Source organism: Camelus dromedarius, chromosome 17 (assembly GCF_036321535.1).
Source record: "Camelus dromedarius isolate mCamDro1 chromosome 17, mCamDro1.pat, whole genome shotgun sequence".
NCBI classification, from domain to species: domain Eukaryota; kingdom Metazoa; phylum Chordata; class Mammalia; order Artiodactyla; family Camelidae; genus Camelus; species Camelus dromedarius.
In genome coordinates, this window is record NC_087452.1 from 44752901 (window position 1) to 44765036 (window position 12136).

A 12136-nucleotide genomic window follows, 5' to 3' on the forward strand; every position below is an offset into this window, starting at 1 on the left:
TGTCGGTTTTTGAGGCCATATTATTAGTGTGCAAATTAGAATTAAATCCCCCCCCCAAAAAAAAACCTCAGAAAGAAAAAAAGAACCAAATCCTTTAGTATCATTATACGCTAACCCTTTACCTCTAAAAATGCTTTTTGCCTTAAAGTCTGTTTTGTCTTCTGCTAATATACTTAACCTGCATTCTTCTGGTTAGTATTTACTTGGTATATCGTTCACAATGCTTTAATTTCAACCTTTTATATCTTTTTTTTTTAACATGTGTTCCTTGTATACAGGATACAGCTGAATTTTTAAAAATCTAGTTTGAACATTTTAAAAAATTGGTCATTTATTCATTCTCATTCATTATAATTCTTGCTACACATTGATTCATTTCAACCATCTTATTTTATAAGAATCGATTTGTCCACCTTCTCTGTTTTGTCCTCCCTTTATTACTTTCCTTTAAGTTGTTTATTTTTTTTCCTTATTTCATCTCCCCCCCACCTCACCCTTATTTGGACATTATTTACTGTATTTTTATTCTTCTAGTGATTACCTATTGGACTGTAAAATATGTACCACCCCCAAAAACATAACTCATAAGTGTAGAGCTCAGTGATTTTATACAACGTGAACCCTTGGAACCAACGCAGAGCACCCCAAAACCCCCTCGTGCTTCTTTTAGTCATTAACCTCCTTCTGACCGCTGTCACCCTAGGTTAGCTGTGCTTGTTTTTGACTTTACATAAATGGGTTCATACTGTGTGCACTCCTTTACGTCTGCCTCTCAAAAAATTTAACATTCAGTTTTAACTTACCGTAATTTAAGGTTAATCTCCTCTGTGCTTCCTTCATACAACCAGGAACCTTTATCTCACGTTCACTCTAATTACATTCCTCCTGACTGATTGCTCTGAATGTCATGTAGTTTAGTTCTCTTGGGTTTAGATTTCCGGTATTCTAGTTCACTCAAAAAAAGAAAACCCTCTAAGGCATTATTATGTTTCATAATTATTTCAGACACTGTTTGACTTTACCCACATTGTTTATATATCTACAGATAATTCCACAAATATTTAGCAGGCTTGAATCTTTGGAACAAAGACTTGAGGCTTGTGGGATACCCAGGGCGACAGCCTTAGACACAGAACACAGCCAGTGAAAAGGTGGGAAAGTGCAGGGAGTTTTTAAGAACTTGCAAGGAGGCCAGTACAGCTGAAGCCCAGTGAGTGAAGAGGAGAGTGGGAGGAGAGGAGGTCACAGGGATAATGGGGAACTGACCCCACAGCACCATTGTAAAACTGGCTTCTACCCCGAGTGAAGTGGGCATCCCCTGTAGAGTTGAGCAGAGCAGTTGGGGGTCCTCAGGCTGCTCTGTTGAGACTGGCCTCTGGGAGGCAGGACAAGGATAGGACAGGAAAACGAATTAAAAGCCTTCTGTAACCAAAGAGGTGAGAGGCGATTGTGCTTGTGAAGACAGTGGGGACTAGTTGTATCCAGACCAGGTTATGAAAGTAGAACTAAGATAGGATTTTCTGATGTGTGGTGTGAAAGAAAGAGCAAAGTCAAGGTGTCTCCGGGGTGTCTGACCCGAGCAACTTGAAGGATGGAGTTGCCGTGTTTGTGGGGGACAACCTGGAGTTGGATGTGCTAGTTTGACTTGTCTAATATACATCCTATTGGGGACATAGACTAGACAGATACATGAATACAGAGTCTGGGACAAAAGTCTATTACCCGTGTCCCAGAAGCACATCGTGTTCCTGTACCTCAGTCTCTCTCTCTCTCTCTCAGATCACTTTCCTCCTGCCTCAAGTATTATCCCTTAGAATTTCATTTAGTGAGAGAACTATCTTGATATTGTTGTCTGAAAATGTCTTTCAGAATTTCCCTGGCTATTCCTACAAGTTTACTTTTCTCCGTAAACGTTGGTATTATTTTATCAACTTCAAAACAAAACAAAAACTAAAGCTGTCTGTTGATGTTTTGATAAATTTTGTAATAAGTCTATACATCAAATTAGGAGGGATATTTACAACATTGAGTCTTAGCCAAGAAAAAACTTTTCCGTCTGTTCCATTCTTCTCTGATGTCCCTCTTGTTTTAAAGTTTTCTTAAAATTAGTCCCTGTTCACTTCTTAATATGTTTATTCCCCAATAGTCTATGTTTTTACTATCATTATAAAAGGTCTTTTATTTTTTTATGAGAAATAGTATGATATATACTTGTCTTTACAGTATAAAATACTTTAAAAATTTAAATATATAAAATAATGTTGCAGATACCCATGTACCTGGTACCTAGATTTAACACATTTATAATGAAATCTGTGCTTCTGATTTTCAAGAAAATAATACATCGCAGATAAAGCTAGAGTTCATGTCTTCTTTCTTCCCCCTCCCCTTCAGAGGTTTCACCCTCCTGGAATGGTATTTATCCTTCATGCACCTTTTTGTGCTCTTACTGCAAACGCATGCATCCACATACATTATACTTCATTATTTTTGTCTCTTTACATGAATATCCCATTGTTCTTACCTTTTCAGATTACTGACTGATTTCTTTGATTTGATGAGGGTGCCTGTGGACTTACTTCTTTTACAGTCTGTTGCTTTATCTCACACACCACCTTAGGTTTATTTATTCAATTTTAAACAGATTTATTTAGGTATAATTCACAAACCACAGAGTTCATTCATTTAAAGTACACAATTCAGGGGAGAGGGTATATAGCTCAAGTGGTAGAGCACATGCTTAGCATGCACAAGGTCCTGGGTTCAAGCCCCAGTACCTCCTCCAAATACAAATAAATAAGTAAACCCAATTACCTCTCCCTCATAAAAAACAAACAAACAAAAAATAAAGTACACAATTCAGTGGGTTTGGGTATCTTACATGATTAATTTTTTAAATTGTGGTAAAATATATATAACATAAAACTTGCCATTTAAACCATTTTTAAGTGTACAATTCAGTAGCATTAATTACATTCATAATGTGTAACCATCACCATTATCTGCATACAAAATCTTTGCATCCACCCAGACAGAAACTCTGTAACTATTATGCAATAGCTCCCCATCCCTCCTCCTCTCAGCTGCTGGTGAGCTCTGGTCTGCTTTTGATCTCTGTGATTTTACCTCTTCCAGATGTTTCACAAATTGGAACCATACAATATTTTCCTTTTGTGTCTGACTTATTTCACTTAGCATGATGTTTTCAAGGTTCATCTGTGGTGTAGCATGTGTCAGACTTTCCTCCCTTTTTAAGGCTGAATAATAGTTCATTGTGTGTATACAGTCAGCCCTCCGCTTCTACAGTTTCCACACCTGCAGATTCAACCAACTACAGATTGAAAACAAAAATTCCAGAAAGTTCCAAAAAGCAAAACTTCAGTTTGTTGCATACAAGCCACTTTTTGCATTAGTATTTACATTGTATTTACAACTATTGACATTTACTCTGTATTAGGTGTTATAAGTAATCTAGAGATGTTTTAAAGTATTTGGGGTATAGCTCAGTGGTGGAGTGCATACATAGTATGCATGAGGTCCTGGGTTCAATCCGCAGTTTAAAAAAAATTAATATAGAGTATATGGGAGAATGTGCATAGATTGTATGCAAACATACTGAAGTCCCTTGAGCATCCTGGAATTGGATATCCACAGGGGTCCAGAAACCAATATCGTATCGATACGGAGGGACGACTGTATACCACAATTTGTTATCTATTCATCTCACTCAATCTCCTGATGGACACCTGGGTTGTTTCCATCTTTGGGCTATTTTGAATAATGCTATATTGAACATTGGGGCACAAATATCTGTTCAGATCCCTGCTTTCAGTTTCTTTGTGTATACACCTAGCAGTGGTATTGCTGGCAGATTTACTTTTAGAATAGTTTTCTTTGTGAAATAATGAACTTTTCTATGCCTAACATAGAAAAAACTCTAAATCAGATTTTTAATAAGGTATTTACAGGTAAAATATCATCTTTTTTGGGGGGGTAATTGGGTTTATTTAATTAGTTATTTAATGGAGGTACTGGGGATTGAACCCAGGACCTCATGCATGCTAGGCATGCGCTCTACCACTGAGCTGTACCCTCCCCTGCAAAATACCATCTTATATTTGGCCTCAGTACAACCTCACATTTTTATTCTCCGGTATATTTAGCTACTTCTCTCGGCCTCTCCCCCACCCCTGCAACCCCTCATATTTTCTTGACCTCTCCTGGCTCTTATGATCGACAGCTTTTAGAGTCTTTCACCGTCATCCCCCACTCCCTTCTGTGCTGCTGTTTGAGGTTCCCTGCTCCACAGACCATAGGCTTGGACCGTTCTGCCGTCACACTCTGGCACTGGAAACAGGCAAGAGAACTGTGAACTTCAGTGTAGACTGGCCAGAACAGGGATTTGTTCTTCCCGCCTCGACTGGACCTGTTACTGTGTCTGGTTCTCCTTTTATACCCCGGTCTTGTCTCCCTGCCCAGTGTAAACCATCACCTTTACACTTTCTCCTTAACGTACAGATGATGCTGTCTCCCTCCTTCACCAGGAACAGTAAGGCTGTTGAATATACTGTGTTAATGAGCTTGAAGAAAGTGACTTAGTCAGAGAAGCACTTCAGAAGGGATATTGGGTGAGGCAACAAAAGTGAATGTGTATTTAAATGAGTGAAAAAAATCATTACAAATTACAAATATTTTAAAGATTAAAATAACAGCAAACATCAGAAAACTTAACAACATAGTTTGGATTTATTAGCCGTTTGAAACACCTCTGCAGTCCTTCTTTCCTTGCGTTCTTTCAGCTGTGTGCTGTTTTATTGTCTCTTCAGATGACACCATTTCTGATCTTTTTCTCGAGAGAGAATGGAAATCTTTCTCTTTAGTGTGGCTGACTGAAATGTGTGTTTTAGTATTGATAGTGTAGAAAACCAGAAAAGCTCCACATTTTGTCACTGACAGTGTTACATGAAAATTTAGGATTATTATCAACACTGGGGGAACCTCTCTCTAGTTCTTTCATGGATGAGTGGTAATATTTGGAAGAAATTTCTACAGACAGGTTCTGGTCCCATAACATTTCAAACCTTGTCTCCTCTCCACAACCCACATATTCCTGGGGCTGGGTGCCTCAGAGCACAATCATATTAAAAGTGAGATGGCGAAAAAAAAAAAAAAGTGAGCTGGCATTACTGGGCGTTAGGAATAATCGGTTAGCAATAATTTACCGACTCATGGACGTGACAGTGACTCTTGTAAATATATTCTATATCCACATTAAATAAACCCTCACCTCATCTCTCCTTTGGCATCCCAAAGATGCCCTGCAGCCACCCTAAAGCCTCTTGACATAAGAGGATGTGTGACACGGGAAAGCTGGAGCAGAAAGAGACTAGGGTCTTAGTCTTTCGGGGTTACATCACATTACTTTTGCGAATTTTGCAAAAACCTATGACTGTGTGAACACACTGCTAGGACCCCCCCTCCTTGAGGCACTTCTGGAGGTAGAAGACGAGTTTGGAGGCTGCTTCAGCAACCTAGAAATGAGATGGTGGCAGGGGCAGCAGGAAGTGGAGAGGAAGCAGTAGATTTGAAAAATACTCAGGAGGTAAAATTGGGAGGATTTGGCAACTAGCTGAATGCAGGTATGAGGAATAATGAGGATCACAGATTTGTCCAGGTCACAACCTTGTTGGATAACTGGATGGGTACTGGGGTCAGCACCTAAGATAGAAGGTTGCCGAGACAGCACAGGTGGGAAGGGGGGTGGGGAAGCAAGTTCAGCTCTGGGCTTGTTCAGCTCAGGATGGACATCCAGGTGGAGGCGTCTGTCCGGCGAGCCCCTCACTTAAGAGTGACAAGCCCCAGGGAGAAGTCGTTAGGACAGGCACAGAGTCTGCAGTCGCTGTGGAAGTGGAGGCTGAAGCCCAAGAGAGATCGACGTGGAGAGCTGAGTGAGAAGGCAGTGGGCCAAGAGAAGGGGAATCCCATGTGTTTAACCAGTGGGCACAGTAAGATGAACCTGTGACAGAGACAGAGTCTTCAGAAATTAATGTAATTCAGTTACCAAGTCCAAAGTTCTGCTCGCTGCATGATAGCTAATAAATCTGGAAACGAGGTATTGGGCAAGGAGTAATGACTTTATTTGGAAAGCCAGCAGACCGAGAAGGTGGGGGCTAATGTCCTAGAGACCATCTTCCCTAAGTCAGAATTCAGGCTTGTTTCATACTAAGAAGGGGAAGGGGTGTGATTGGTTGTTGCAAACTTCTTGGTGTCAGAATCCTTTGTTCTTGCAGCTGTCCTCCTAGGGTCATGATGTTCCTGTAAACCTCCAACAAGACAAATGTTATTCTCTGTTCTGCAACTTTTTATCTATCTCTATATGAGTGGAGAAATGTTATACCTTTAAACATCAAAGTCTTGAGAATGGACTGTCCTATATATTTCAGGCTCTAGGCAACATTCTTTTACAAAAGGTGCAGAACCAGCATGATTAAGCATAGGCAACAGAGCACAGGGTTAGAGCCAAAGTATCAGATCTAATATGGAGTCAGATGTGTTCTTTCCTATTGTAATTCAATAGTTAATGACAGGTTGAAGCTTAACTATTCTTTTCTTGATATTTCAGGTTTGGAAGAGAGAAATGAACTACTTTAAAAATGGGCTCCTTCTTAATGAGACTTTGTAGATGTTCAGCTAGCTGGTTTGTTAGATGGTATTTAGAATATTTATTTGCATCAAGGAAAAGAAATAAGATCATAAATATCCCCATGTATAGCTCTTCCTGCCTCTTTTCCTTTACCAAAAACTTAAAAAGTCGAGTAGTTCTCTTCTTTAATCCATCTCAAGAGTAAGTCAGGTGGTGATGGACAGTCTCTTTCACTGACGTGGATTTCCCATCAGGCTGCACAAGGTTCCACGTGGCCTTTTGCACAGGACTCTTCAGGCATGACAAAGCTCATGACATTTGCATTTTAAGGTATTCTCTTTGGTGTGGGCAAAATTCAACCAGACATGGTTAACACTTTGACCTCGAGGATGAGCCGTAGACTGTAGAGTGGTGCCCTCCTCCTCACTACTGATTCCTGAGAGGGGCAGTGGTGAGTTTACTTTTGCATGCTTTTGAATGAATGTAAGACCCATTTTTTTAAGAGTTTTGTTCCAGTTCTTCATAGGGGTTCCATCAAAGATGAGAGTCCAGCTGGCTTTTTGAAAATGGGTCATTCTGCAGAAATTAATCAAGTTGTAGTTGAGGACCTGGGTGATTGGAGTGGTTCTTAAGATTCCCTGAGGGGGTCATTAGGGCTGGGCGGGGACTGAGGACAAGAGATGCCACCATGATTTTCAGGACTTTAGAATCTTAATGAAGTTTGAAACTTGACCCAGGACCAGTCTACACTGACCGATTGAGTCTTCTCTTTGGTTTATGGCTGGAATGACATTAGCTCAGGGGGTAGACACAGCTGTCTCTTGATGATCCATGGAGCTGGCATAATTAAAGATGACAACGTAAGTATTACTTAACGAATGTTAGTCTTTTAAAACATCACCTGGTGGCATTAGTCAGTTCATTTCCTACAGATTCGGCTTTTCTAGTCTGCCTTCCAAAATGACTTCTCTAAAACGCTGATCTGGTCAGGATGCCTTCCGTAACGTGGCCCCTATTTTCCTCAAGCCTCATCTTGCGATTCTCCCTTTGTTTTATGTGACTCTCTAGCCTTAAAATGAAAGTACATTTAATTCTGTGGATTTTACAGGAGATGCTGCTTCTACCTCCTGGCCTCCGCACAGACTAGTCCCTCTGCCTTTATCCATCCAGAAAATGAGGACACAGCTCAGTTAACCTTCTCTGGGGAGTCATCTTTGATTCACATCTCTGCAGTCACACTGTGTTCTATGCCACCACTTTATAGTGTAGAGATCTTTTTGTTTGTTTGTTTTTGTTTTGTTTTGGGGGGTGGTAATTAAGTTTATTTATTTATTTATTTTTTTTAGAGGAGGCAGTGGGGATTGAACCCAGGACCTCATGCATGCTAAGCATGTGCTCTACCTCTTAAGCTATAACCTCCCCCACTATAGTGTGGAGATCTTGAATACACTATTGCTCCTAGTGTGTTAATGTAACTTGTTGACACACATTTCTCACTCTGGACTAGGGGCTGCTGTTATCCTTAGTACCAAGCATAGGACCTGACACAAAGTGCTTGCTTGTTAAGAGTTGTTTGTCAAATGGATAAAAACATTAGAGATCTTGGGGAAACAAAAGTCAGTCACCGTTGAATCTATTGGATTCCACTGGGAAAGGAGTAGCTTCCTAGGTTGAATTTGTCCAGTTAAATGAGTATGGTAAGAAGCAGTATTTATGACTGGTCTGAAAAGTATGATTAAAGCACAGATCAGAGGAGAGGGGACAGCTCAGTTGTAGAGTACCTGCTTAGCATGCACAAGGTCCTGGGTTCAATCCCCAGTACCTCCATTTAAAAAAAAAAAAAAAAAAAAAGAAAAGGAAGAATCATATAAAATGCTCCTATCATTTGACTTAGTAACCTCTCACTTGGGGCCTTATTTCTTTAAAAAATTCTGAAGAAGGATAATGCCAAGTAGACATGAAGTTGTTCATTGCAACATCATTCATAATATCAAAAACTAGATATAATTTAACTCCTAATATTGAAAGGATGATTATATAAATTCTGTCATATCCGTTTGAATGTAATAAGCAGTAAATAAAATTATTGTCAGCATTTGCTCATACCAAAAGTGCTTTTGGTAAGTGGCAGTAGCAAATTACAAAGTTCTCTCTTATCTTTATGTGTGCATGAGAGAAGGGTGTGGGAGGTAAAGCAGAAGAGAGAAGGTTTTGTGGGGTTTTTTGGTTTTGGAATTACATATGAAGACACTTTCTGTTCCATTATTGTTACAGCAAAAAAGGAGGCAAGGTGGATCCGTAGATTCCATCTTGGAGTCAAAGTCCCTCTTTATAGTCTCAAGCAAGTTTCTCAATCTCATCTCTAGAAAGGAAATATAATAACTAGCTATGAGGGTCTTTGTGAGTGGTAAAAAACTGGCACCTAGGCGCCCCATCAGAGTTACCTGAATGTACGTTGAATAAAGTTGTCTTCGTGCTCCATGTGGGTTCCTTGGAGCAGGAAGACTGAGGGTTCCAGTAGGAAGTTTTCTAGCCGGGAGAAGGGGTGCTTGGAGACACCATCTTTGGAGATTTGGGACAACCTCAAGAGATGTTATCAAGAGATATTAACCTAACAGCTGACAGGAAAAAAGAAAGGCAATTAGAAACCCCAGGGGAGAGGGAAAAAAAATGTCAGGAGAGAGAGAGAGCATGCCATCCTAGTACATATCCATGACTTAGCTGTGCAGAGAGCTATATTTATGTCATTGTAATAGTGTGAGCAGCACTGACTGGTTTTGAATTTAGAGTCAGTATACAGATGAAGAGAGGCTATAGGACAGACCTTTAACCTTGACCATGTACAACGTATAGCTGATGGTTTGGAAGTGGGAGTGGAGAGGAGGGCTTGGAGAAGGATGTAAATAACCTTATCTTTAAAAGTTTGGGCACCAGGGATAATATCTTTGTTGGGTAGAACTAAGAAATAAAGGTATAGGATATTATTTAAAGCTACAGAGGTGGCCAGGAGAAAAACTGAAAATGGTAACGTCACCATGTTGGCAAGAAAGGGAGGAATCTGGAGGGGTACAACTGAGCTAAATTCCTTTGAGTTAAGGTTGGGTTTTTAATTGATCAAACAGGAAATAGCAGAGAAGTGTATTATTTAGAGACTAAAAGAAGCAAGAATAGGAGCAATTAAAAGATGTTAAGATGGTTTCCTCTGAAGAACAGAACTAAGAGAATGATGAATCAGGAGACTGTTCCTTTTTCATAGAAAAGTCTTTTTTATCTTCTTTTTTATTAGTTTCAAAAAGGGAAACCAAAAGAAAGAGTGAGAGAAAGAGGAAGGAAGGGAGGAAGGAAGGAAGGACGGACGGACGGACAGACGGACTGCTATAAGGATCCTGAGAGATGATAGTGCAACCTACTTGGAGATGCCAGATGGACACTGACTTTTCCAAGACCTGGGAATCACACCCATCTCTTCTGACATTAATATAAAATATGTGTGTGTGTACCTACTTCATAAGATTTTATTTTGTAGCTTTTTATTTAAAAATAATTTCAAACTTACAGAAGAGTTTCAAGAATAAAAGCAGTGCAAAGGACACTTGTATATTCCACACCCAGACCCGCCCCTGTAGACAGCTCACTGTCTGTGTCATCATTTGCTCCTCCCCGCATCCGTGTGTGCCCTAAACCTCTGGAGGGGCAGATGTCAGGACCCTTCGCCCCGAAATACTTCTGTGTGGGGTTTGTAAGAAGGGGTAGGAATGTGCTCTTACAGAACCACAGCAAATTTAACACAGACACAGAACTTTAATATACCAATGAAATTTAATCCACAAATAGCATGTTTTCTTTCTCTTTTTCTTCTCCCCTACTAGAGGCTACCTCCCTCTGGAGGCTGTTTCACCACGTACTGTCTTCCTTTTCTCCCCCCAGTCCAGTCTTCAGCTGTCACCTTCATTCTACCAGTTCTGCTCTCTGTTTTGAAGTCTTTCGTTCTGTAACTACGTGAATGATTCCTGCAGCTTAAAACACAGACATACACAGACACACACTTAGATTCTGTTTTGGAGAAAGTTCTCTGTTCCTCTGCCTTTCCAGAAACCACTGGCACTGTTGTTTGAGACTTTGACCCTCCTTTTGAGAAATGAATTGTATAGATAATGTTTCTGAGAGTTTAACAGCTTTTTTTCTTTTCTGTCTTTCTCCACTCTGGTTTATAGTTTGAAAAAGTACCCGAAGGTCCTATCCCTCCATCCACACCAAAGTTTGCATATGGAAAAGTTACTTTGAAAAAGGTAAGAGGGGAAAAAAAAAAAAAAAAGACAGAAACCTTGCGAGTGAGGAAGTGGGATTTAGCAGTTTTAAGTGAAAGTGTGAGGCTCGGGGACTGGTTTATTGTTTTTCTGTGAATTTGTTTTCTGTGAGACTGATGGGGGTGGATAATGCTTCTGGGAAAACGGGGCATGGGAGGTGAGAGGATGTGTGAGTGTGCTGATGGGTGAGCACGTGGGACGCTCTTAGATCATTTTGGTTCATTACCAATGTCAAAAGCAGCACTAGGAGCCCTGGTGGGAATAGCGTCACCTTGTTATTATGGCTGGTCGTGTTCTTTTCTGTAGTTCCCCCTTTTTTAAGGGGTTCTCAAAACCCACAGGAATTCTGATAGGTCTTTGCCCTGAATTATACCACTTCCCTGCATCTCAAAATCATGTTTTCATTTTTGTGGCCCATGGTTTATTTGGTAAATGGGACATCAGGGGGAAACGATAGAAATGAAGCATAAATATGAGTGAAGGGCATTTTATTCTAGGGAAAGGGGAAAAGACGAGAGGTTCCATTTGATAGTCAGGAGTGACGTAGGTCCAAGTCAATTTGTTTTGACCATCTGTGTCTTCAGGTTTTCCCCTGTTAGAATCCCTAACTCCTACGTGGGTTAACTCACAAGAAAAAAAAAAGAGGTACCTATTTCTTAAGAATCTTGATATTCTAAAATAGCATCAGAAGTTTTTATCTTTAAGCAAAAATGCCAAACATGATTGTGTGATTGTATAGTGTTTCCATTCATGAACCCCTTTGATATTATGGTTGGTTGAACTGTGGTTACTTTTTCCACCTAGTGTCAGTTACGTGTGTTGCATTCTTCAAAAATGTAGTCTGTCTGCCCGATAGGAATCTTTCTTTAGATTAATCAGACTTTAATCACCCTTATAAAGGGAGCACTTTTTACTCGTTCATTGATCCTGTTGCTTGAGGGAAGGGTAGGTTTGTGTGTTCAGAACTGTGAAAGAAAGATTTATTTTTATGCCACAGAAAATAACTGCAAATGTTTAAAGCAGCAACGTTGCTAAAACAAAGCTACCGTAGTCCCCAAAGCACATTCTGTTTACCCTGAAGGAAAATCGTGAGGCAAGAAATAGCTTTTCTTTGTTTACTAAATATATACACTTTTATTTTATTTTTTTGGTGGGGGAGGTAATTAGGTTTATTTATTTATTTCAG

The 12136-nt window shown here is 40.0% G+C and overlaps 1 protein-coding gene across 2 annotated transcripts in view; it reads left to right on the forward strand.

Moving 5' to 3' along the window:
• Positions 1-12136, forward strand: part of GLB1 (galactosidase beta 1) — a 76143-nt gene that overhangs the window by 37158 nt on the left and 26849 nt on the right. For both annotated transcript variants that reach the window (XM_031469831.2, XM_064496801.1), the window contains exon 11: positions 10858-10932. In XM_031469831.2, the coding sequence (XP_031325691.1) occupies positions 10858-10932 (75 nt within the window). The remainder of the gene's footprint in view (positions 1-10857; positions 10933-12136) is intronic.